Source organism: Nuphar pumila, chromosome 7 (assembly GCF_984573655.1).
Source record: "Nuphar pumila chromosome 7, dmNupPumi1.hap1.1, whole genome shotgun sequence".
Lineage (NCBI taxonomy): Eukaryota > Viridiplantae > Streptophyta > Magnoliopsida > Nymphaeales > Nymphaeaceae > Nuphar > Nuphar pumila.
In genome coordinates, this window is record NC_143255.1 from 97,387,894 (window position 1) to 97,398,043 (window position 10,150).

Below are 10,150 nucleotides of genomic sequence, written 5' to 3' on the forward strand. Positions count from 1 at the left end.
TATTCATGCGATAACTCATTGTCCACTATCCTACGGTACATTCACTCACGATTTGCAGTCATTTTCTTATGATGTTATGAATAATAGCTTAACAAATTAGAAGAGAACAATCAGAATGCTACGATGAAGAAAATATCAAATTTATCATGCAATATATGATGTCATACAATAACAAGAATTTTGATGCATGCATAACTTAATATTTTCATGTGCAAACTATTAATGACACGATACAATCATTTAAAACATGCTTTCATTATACAATTTCACATGGAAGTCATAATCAAATTGAAAGTAACTACATGCAAGCATGGATACAATTACATTAAACATTGTAATACAACGTAATCATTCATATCAAACAAATGGCAAACATGTACCTGCAACAAACATACTTCAATATCTCACTAACTACTACCATGCCTAGCATGGACTCCGTACTCCAAAAATAAGATCACTTCAATATTCATACATTAAAATCATGCTCAGCATGATCTCCGAACTTCAACAAAGCAACCCTAAATATCAACAACTAAGTGAGTGTGTGAACAATAAAGTATTACATCTAACTAATTAAATAACATGTGATACACTTGCATCACTTACTCACCACGGGTATTTACCCGATTTGCATTGTTTTTGTCACTTACTTACCACAGATGGCTGAGCATGAGCTGGTTCCGTTGAAAAATCTGCACAAAAAAATGCTGTTTTAAAATGAAGTTACCACAAAAAAAAAGAGGTTGTTCCGGCAATGGGTCGACTCCCCTGCTGTTCCGACAGAGGGTCGACCCCGTTACGGAACATAGGGGGTTAACCCCCTTACGGAACATAGGGGGTTAACTGACCCCCTGTTTGGGCAGGGGGTCGACCCCCATCCTTTCTGCCAGTGAGTTGACCCCCTGCCGGAACAGGCAAGGGGTTAACCCCCTGCTGGAAAGGCAGAGGGTTAAACCCCCTGTCGGAACAGCAGGGTTAAACCCCTGCCGGAAAGGCAGGGGGTTAACCCCCTGTCGGAGTCGACCCCCTGCGTTTCTGGCAAGGGGTCGAGCCCCTGCCAGAACAGCAGGGGGTTAACCCCCTGCCGGAGTCGACCCCCTGCGTTTCTGGCAGGGGGTCGAGCCCCTGCCAGAATAGCAGGGGGTTAACCCCCTGCATTTTCCGGCAGGGGGTCGACCCCCTGCCGGAAATCGCGGGGGGGGGGGGGGGGGGGGCGTCCTTTATCTGTCTCCGGGCGGTGGGACCGGTGAACGGCGGGAGTGGGAGCGGCGAACGGCGGGAGCAGTGAAAGAAGAAAAGGAAAAGCTATCTAGGATTAGGGTTATTCGAAACTTAGCGACGGCTTAGCGACAGAATTAATCCATCGCTAAGGCAACGTAAATCAAATTTACGAAACGAGCGACAGACTATATTCTGTCGCCAAGTCCGTCGCTAAGTAGCGACGAACTAGATTTTGTCGCAAACGTCATCGCCAAATGGTGCGGTCGTAACGACAAAACAGTATGTCGCAAAATCTGTCGCTAAGTAGCGACGGAATGGGCAACAGACTATATTATGTCGCTATTTTCGTAAACTTCATTAATTATAGCGACGGATGTTTGTCGCTCGTTAATCCGTCGCTAACTAGCAACGGAATATTCCGTCGCTAAAGTCTGTCGCTAACAACGTATTTTCTTGTAGTGCTACTTTCTGGAGTAAAGAAAGAGAAGTTGAAGAGATGTACTAATTGCGTGGTTAGAAAGCAAAAGAGAGTATCTTTCAAAAGTCATCCTCCATCAAGAAAGAATAAAATTTTAGAGTTGGTACACTCAGATGTATGTGGTATTTTGAAGGAGAGTTCACTTGGAGGTGCATTTTATTTTTTGACCTTCATTGATGACCATTCAAGAAAGTTGCGGGTTTGTGCTTTGAAGAGGAAAGACCAAGTGCTTCATGCATTCAAGCAATTTCATTCTCTCATTGAGAGACAGACTGAGAAAAAGTTGAAGTGCATATGAACTGACAATGGAGGCGAGTATTTGAGACCATTTGATGAATATTATGAGATACATGGTATAAGGCATCAAAAGACTTCTCCTAAGATTCCTCAGTTGAATGTTGTAGCTAAGAGAATTAATAAAACTTTTGTTGAAAGAGTTAGATGCTTGTTGTCAGAGGCAAAGTTGCCAAGACATTTTTGGAGTGAAGCATTATGTATTGTGGCTCATGTTATAAACTTATCTCCTTATGTACCTCTAGATGGTGATGTTCCTAACAGAGTTTGGATTAGAAAAGATGTTTCTTATAACTATTTGTGTATTTTCTGATGTAAAGCTTTTATACATGTTCCTAAGGATGAAAGACCAAAGTTGAAAGCAAAAATACGATAGTGTATATTTTTGAGATATGGTTAGGATGAGTTTGGATACATGTTGTATGATCCTATTGAGAAGAAGCTTGTCAGAAGCAGAGATGTTGTCTTTGTTGAAGATTAGACCATTGAAGACATTGAGAAAGTGGTGAAAGAAAATTCTCAATGCAGTAACAGTTTGGTTGATACAGATCATGTTCCTTTGTCATTTTTTCCAAATTCAATTAAAGATGACACACATGAAAGTGTTGAAAATTCACAGCAGAATATTGATAGGTCAGATATGTCGGATGGTGATAATGTTGAGCAACATGAGGTTGGTTCTTTTTCAGCTACAGACTCACTTTATAGATCTACTAGAGAGAGACAACCTTCCATTAGATATCTTGCACATGAATATGTTTTGTTGACCGATGGTGGAGAGCCTAAGAGCTATAAGGAGGCTATGCAAGGTGTACAGAAAGAGAAGTCAATTGAAGCCATGAAGAATGAGATGCAATCTCTTTATGACAATCATACCTTTGAGCATGTACCATAGACTAAAGGTAAAAGGACTCTAAAGAATCATTGGATTTTTAAAGTAAAGCAAGATGATAACTTATCATACCCATGATATAAAGCTAGGTTGGTTGTAAAAGGCTTTAGTCAAAAGAAAGATATTGATTGAAGAGATCTTCTCGCCAGTTGTTAAAATGTCTTCTACCAGAGTTGTTTTGAGCTTAGCACCAAGTCTTGATTTAGAAATTGAGCAGATGGATGTGAAGACTGCCTTTCTCCATGGTGATCTTGAGGAAGAAATATACATGGTACAACCTAAAGGGTTTGAGATGAAAGAAAAGAAAAACTATGTTTGTAGGTTGAGAAAGAGTTTGTATGGTTTAAAGCAAGCTCATAGACAGTGGTACAAGAAGTTTGAGTCTTTTATTGGGGAGTATGGTTACAAGAAGACTAATTCAAACCATTGTGTCATTGTTAAGAAGTTCTCAATTGATGATTTTGTTATATTATTGTTCTATATTGATGACATGCTCATTGTAGGTAAGAATACTTTGAGAATTGCTAGCTTGAAGAAAGAGTTGAGCAAATCATTTTCCATGAAGGACTTGGGAGTTGCAAGTCAGATTTTAGGCATGAAGATTGTTTGTGATAGAAAGGCAAAGAAGTTATGGCTATCACAAGAGAAGTATATTGAGAAAATACTTCAAAGACTCAACATGGACAAGGCGAAGGCGGTGAGTACCCCACTTGGAGCACAATTCAAGTTAAGTGTGAAGCAGAGTCCTTCTATGGATAAAAAGAAAGAAGGCATGCAAAAGATTCCTTATGATTCAGCAGTTGGTAGTTTGATGTATGCTATGGTGTGTACGAAGCTAGATATAGCTCACTCAGTTGGGGTTGTCAGCACATTTCTCTCAAATCCTGGTAAAGAGAATTGGAATGCTGTGAAATAGATTTTGAGATATCTTCGAGGCACAAGCAGTGTGTGTCTTTGTTTTGGTGTGCAAAAGCCTATTTTAGTAGGTTATTCAGATTTGGATATAGCAGGTGATGTTGATTCTAGAAAATCTATATATGAATATTTGATTACTTCAGCAGATGGTACAATGTATGGGTAGTCGAGACTTCAGAAGTGTGTGGCACTATCTACCACAGAGGCAGAGTTCATTGCAGTGACAAAAGCAAGTAAAAAGTTACTATGGATGAAGAAGTTTATGCAAGAACTTGGTTTTACTCAAGAAAAACATGTTTTGTATTATGACAGTCATAGTGTAATTCATCTTGGCAAGAATTCTACTTTTCATGCAAGGTCAAGGCACATTGATGTAAGGTATCATTGGATACGTGATGTGTAAGATGCAAAGCTACTTGAGCTTGAGAAGATTCATACTAATGACAATGGTGCAGATATGATGACCAAGGAGTTGCCTCGTAATAAGTTTGAAATATGTTGCTCCATCGTCGGTTTAGCGAAGTCCTCTAGATAGTTGGTGAGGGGGAGATGTGTTGGATTGGGTCACCTCCATGTGGAGGACCCGGTCCATTTGGTGAAGCAAATGGATGCCCCGTTTGAGTGGTGCATAATTTTTTTTGTGAGAGTTTAAAAAAGTATAAATAACATAAATATCGTGGGCTTAAAATGAAAAGGTTAAAGAGTAAGTTAAAAGGAAAGGAGGGCACAATGGATTTTTTTGTGATTTTTTTTCTTGGTTGCTCTTAGAAGAAAGTGAAAAAAAAAGAAAGGGAAGAGGGTTTTCTTTCTCCTTTGTGTGTATGGTTTGCACAAGATTGTGAGAAAGAAAGAAAAAGATTGTGGGAGAGGAAGAGAAAGAAGGAAGATAAGCTTAGCTTTGTTGTGTTCTTCATCTTCTCCAAATCATCTCTTTGTTTTTATAAAAATTAGGGCAAGAAAAAGAGGGCTTTTGTTATGGGAAGGTCATCACTCCTTATTAGGTGATATTCTTCCACTTCTACCTCTTTTTTTGCATTGTTATTTATCTATTGTGATGATTTGTGAGCTTATAGGAGTGTAGGCATTGTGTATGCCCATTTGTAGTCATTCTTTTTATTACATAGTGGAGTTGTTCTCAACCCTGTATTTTTTACCTTTTTTGAGGAATTTTTCACATAAAAATCGATAGGTGTCTATCTTTTATTGTATTATTTTTTTTTTTTCATTATCCATTGTTCAAAGGCATCAAAATATATATTTTGTGGTATCCTTTAGATGATAAGGGGGTTTTATTTTGGAGCTTGGGTGGAAGTTGTTCTATGTGATATATGCAAGGCATACAAGTGGTTATTTTTCAGGTTCTTTGTCGCCATCGTTTTCATTTGTGAAGTGGGTACATTCGGTTTGTGCGCCTCTTTCTCAACAACCTCTACACAAGAGTTCTTTCGAGAAGCTTTTTATTGAAAATGTTCGTGAGAATAAGTCTGAGCTAACCTCAATCCTCAATTATGACTCTCATATGTATAAGGATTTTTAGATTGAAAATAATAGAGTTCTCTTATCTAAATGTAACTGATATATAAAAAGGTTTATAAATAAAAAGTGGCACACTTTTCTTTGTGTGAATTGAGAGAGAGTGTGTGTGTTTATTCATGGACGTAGGTTATACTGACCGAACCAGGTTAAATCTATGTTTTTATGTGTGTGTGGTTCTTATTCCAAATGTGTGAACCCTCTTTACACTTTCAAGAAACGCCTTGTGAGGTTTTAACTCGTTGAAAATAAACGATCTGCTGTAATGCCCCATAATTAGTAAGTGCATGCACACAATGCGCATATACATATGAGCATTTTTTTTATTTAGTTGCACCAAGAAACCCACAGCCTGGTGACAGGTAGATCACTGATCTGACTTTCAAAGAAAACTCAGATGCTAGGATCCTTGCCCCCAAATCCTATGCTGGGCATCAATTCACGTAAGAGGATATGATGCACGCAATATTTGACCATTTCTTGATTTGTGCGTGTTTAGCTTTGGAATTCCTTTGTTATAGAAAATGAGCTAAAAATAAAAGGCAGGTCCTCTAACGAATTATTATTTTTTATTGTAGATGCAATAGTCAAGTTGAATATTCTAGAAACAAAGCATGAGCAACATGGTAAATTCCAAAACATGCATCATGTCCCTAGGCTTGCATTCACAACTGCGCTCAGTTGCTTATTATACTTTTATCAGTTGAATGTGCAACTGACACCCTTTTTTTTGGGATGTTTATAAGGGAAACCCCTGGCATGGAAAACACTCTTACATGCGGTCCACTCTCAAGCAGTTAAAAACCCTCGGCCACCAGAGAGTCTGTTGCTTCGGCCTCAACACAAGGGACTCGCACTCGAGATATTGAACTTGTGACATCCTTCAACTTGAATGCTTAAACCCGACCCATTTAGCTAGGCGTGGAGAGTTGGTTTTTAACATATGATATCACACCCCCACTTTTAACCATCCTCTTGGACATAATTTCTCCACTTTTAGCCATCTTGATAATTTATATTTTAACATGTTCCAAACATTCTCTCTCTCTCTCTCTCTCTCTCTCTCTCTCTCTCTCTCTCTCTCTCTCTCTGGTTGTGCATCGACAACCGAACCCCTCAACTCAAATTCACTCGGAACTCACAATACCGAAGGGTGCCTTTCCAAAGACAATAAAGAACCAATCAATCCAAATTAACCCTGAACATGAATTTCACTCCTAAATGATCATTCAAATTGAAATGGAACAATTCTTCATTAATCTACAACCAGAAAATGGAAAGAAAAAGCCTTATCATGGATGGTATATATTCGTCCAAACCATCAATCCGTCATAATCTCATATCCTACACACATAAAAATCCATATCTAAAAGTATATACAGATTATTTCTCACTTTCTCTTGGGCAAAAAACGAAGGGGAAGAACATACATATAGATACCAATTAATAGATGGCCTCCTAGCAGATAACACAAGCATTGGGGTTCTCCTCTGCGCTAGTAACATAGTAGTGGGTGGTCAAGTGGGGCTTGTAGGCTTGGTAAGCCTTGACCAACTCGGCTACCTGATCCTTGTTGGGCTCCGGCTTCTTTGGTTCTTCTTTCTTAGGCTCCTCCTTCTCTGGCTCCTTGGCAGGGCCTACCGTCAGTATCTGTGTGTGCCATAGCTTCCTCAGTTTGTTCACCACGTCTACTGGATCAACATCCCCAATCACGGTCAACTTCTTCTCCTTCATGTCTATAGCTATGTTATCGATCCCTGTACCACCAAAGTTATGGGAAGTTGGTAACGAAAGAACAACAGAAATCAAAAGATAGATAATGGTGATCACCATCTTCCTTAAAATTGTGCTTTATTACAGAACTCCCTGCCCCACTATCTGAAAAAAGGAGCTTTTGTGTTCTCATCATGGAATTGAAAGAGGTGGGGAATTGGAAAATCTAGGAAATAACTTCCATAGAAAGAGGGAATCTGGTGAACTCTGATGATGGGAGCCCATTTTTTGATATGGGGTCTTCTCAGTTACATCTCTTTTTCTTTTGGATGGCTGATTGTTTTTGTCAAAGCCCCCAAAGGCTAATTCATGACAGGTGTTGCAAAAGTTGGGACCAGTTCCTTTTGTCCTGCCTCTTTTATAGGGGAGACTCAAGAAGCAGAGGAGGAATAGAGAGAGAAAGGGGATCTTGGAATTTTGGTTATGGTGATTTGATCAGAATTTCTTCGTAACATCAACTGCTTTGATGTTGGGGTTCTTTCAATAAACCCAGAAAAGAGATAAAGGGGGTAAGAAAAAAAGAAGATACAAAAGAGGAAAAACTAAATACCTGAAAGAGATGAGACCGCTCGCATCGCCTTCTGCTTTGCCTTGTCATCATGCAAATCCAATTTTACAACCACTTTCTGCACCAAAACAATACCAATGAATTAGATTCACAAGCAATCTTACAAATCACGCTGATACATACAAGGAACAAAAAAGAAAAACAAGCTTCTCTGAATCTTCTTGAACACACGCACCTTCATATTTAAATTTTGTGACGAAAACCAAGATCCAAAGGCAAAAAAGGAGTAAAAAAGAGAAGAGAACAGGTAGAAACGAAGATGGTGATGATGAGATATGATGATGAAAAGAAGGCTCTCGAAGACACAAACTCTATGGATGTGATGCAACTGGGTCTGTGATGTAAGGGAAATTTAAAGAGGGGGATGGTCAAGGCAAACCAGAGTGCAGAACGCGGAGCAGAGACGGTTGGTTCGAGGAAGGAGGACGTGAGTGTCTGATTTGTTGAAAAAGATTGGGGAGGTCGATGACATCATTGGTGGATGGGGGCCTTGGTGGCTACGCTTCTTCTGCTTGACTGCAGAAAAACTAGTCAACTACCTGTTCCAGCATAGGGGTGGCAAAACCTGACACGACCCGCCAACCCGACTCTTAGGCGGGTTCGGGTTGGGCTTAAGCCAACCCATTTAATAAACGGGTCGACCCGCCTAACCCGTTTATTAAACGGGTCGGGTTCGGGTTGGGGGTATGCCAACCCGCCAACCCCGCTGACCCGTTTAATAAACGGGTTAGGCGGGCGGGTCAACCCGCCAACCCGTCGACCCGTCAACCCGACCTGCCAACCTGACCCGCGAACCTGAGAACCCGTTTACCCGACCCAACCCATTTATTAAATGGGTTGACGGGTCGTGTCGGGTTACCTGTTTAATAAACGGGCCGGGTTCGTGTTTGCCACAGCCGACCCATTTAATAAACTGGTCGGGTTCGGGTTGAGGTATGCTGACCCGCCAACCCGTCGGGTCGACCCACCAACCCGACACAATTCCCACCCCTGTTCCAGCAGTCCATTTTTTTAGTCCAATGTGGCAATGAAAAATAACTGTAGTAATTGGTCCACGTCAACGGTTCGGATTCGGGTCCGATATAGCTAAACAAAGTTAAAGTGGGATTTTAATCTAAATGGAGGATATCTCATCCTATATCCGATTTTTTACATGTAATAGGATATCCATCAATTGCATTTTATTTTTTCCACTTAATTAATGAACCCCAACGTTTCCGTTAATTTTCCATGCTTCACTATCGTTTTCATTGCAATAATGGTTGTGGTGATGATGATAAAGGTTGTATTTCATTCTTGAATAGTTTACACAGCATGTCTAAACTTGTCAGAACATGAAAAATTTCTAGATATCCCCTTCTCAGCATATTCTTCTTTTTACTGACAGTAACCTATAACCATAACCATGTACTGGTGCCACAATGAGAGTTGCTCGACAAAGTAGGACTCGAGTTTGTCAGAGTAATTGCTACAAAGACCGGACCATGAGTGGTCAAACATCTAACTTTCAAGCATTTACCCGCCACCATAAATTATATAAGATTTTCTGGAAGCATTTATGTCTGAATTCTGTACTTGCTATTCTTATTATGGTCGGTTTTCAATCATCTAGAATGAATGCGTTCAACTCTCTCCTTACTTTTATCCTAACTTAGAAAGGGAAAGATGGAGCATATCAATGTTCACCTGGCATGGTATTTCAGGCATAATTGACTGAGTAAGAAGTGGGTGCAAGAAGCCACGCGGAAGCAGGAAGCAAGGAGCGACATTTTCCTCTTTTTTTTATATGAAGATCGGTAAAAGAGTGTTTAAGAAATACTAGAAAGCATGAAAAGCAAAGGGTTTAGAAAGCATAAGTGGAAGCGAGCAAGAAACAACAATAAAAGATTTGCAAAAAAATGCCATAAAAATATAATTAAAACATGTGCTCTTTACTTAAAATATAATTTTAATTAACAAAGTTATTTATTGTATATGTAGATTTTATTATACAAATATATATTTCAAAGCGAAAGCTAAACTCTTTTTAACATTTTTTTCTTTTGAGAACTCGTTCTTTTAACATAAAGAGTAATATTACAATCTCAAAAAAGTTTAGTTTCATATCAAGCAAAACAAACAATTCATTTTTAAGAACCATGTTCCTCATAAAGTTTCAAAAAGGAGTAGCTTTGCCCTTTCTATTAAGACAATAGATCTAAAATCATTTCATATTCAAATTCAAGATCTGATACGGTTCTTAAGGGGACAACCAAGAGTCCTCTTCAAGATGGGACGTCCAAGAGTTCATGTTACCTCTACACAAAAGTCCTTTCGAGAAGCTTTTTGTTTGTGAGAAGAAGAAGCCTGAGCTAAGTAAGATTCCTACATCACAAAGGACTCACCTCAATTATGATTCTCTTATACAATGCATAAAGACTCTTAAGTATATTGAAAATAATAGAATGACTCTTAAGTATATTGAAAATAATAGAAT

At 39.2% G+C, this 10,150-nt stretch overlaps 1 protein-coding gene across 1 annotated transcript; it reads right to left on the minus strand.

The window, feature by feature from the left end:
• Nucleotides 1–6,607: 6,607 nt before the first annotated feature.
• LOC149832570 (heavy metal-associated isoprenylated plant protein 39-like) lies at nt 6,608–8,018 on the minus strand. Its single transcript, XM_090012504.1, has 3 exons — nt 7,850–8,018; nt 7,657–7,732; nt 6,608–7,090 (listed from the first exon to the last, which is right to left on the minus strand). The coding sequence occupies exons 1-3, from the start codon at nt 7,853–7,855 to the stop codon at nt 6,792–6,794; spliced, it is 381 nt and encodes a 126-aa protein (XP_089868630.1). The 5' UTR covers nt 7,856–8,018; the 3' UTR covers nt 6,608–6,791.
• Nucleotides 8,019–10,150: the final 2,132 nt, after the last annotated feature.

Coding starts and splice junctions, on each gene's coding strand:
- LOC149832570 (XM_090012504.1), bottom strand. Junction 7,091..7,656: donor AGCGGTCTCATCTCTTTCAG/GTATTTAGTTTT, acceptor TTGGTGGTACAG/GGATCGATAACATAGCTATA.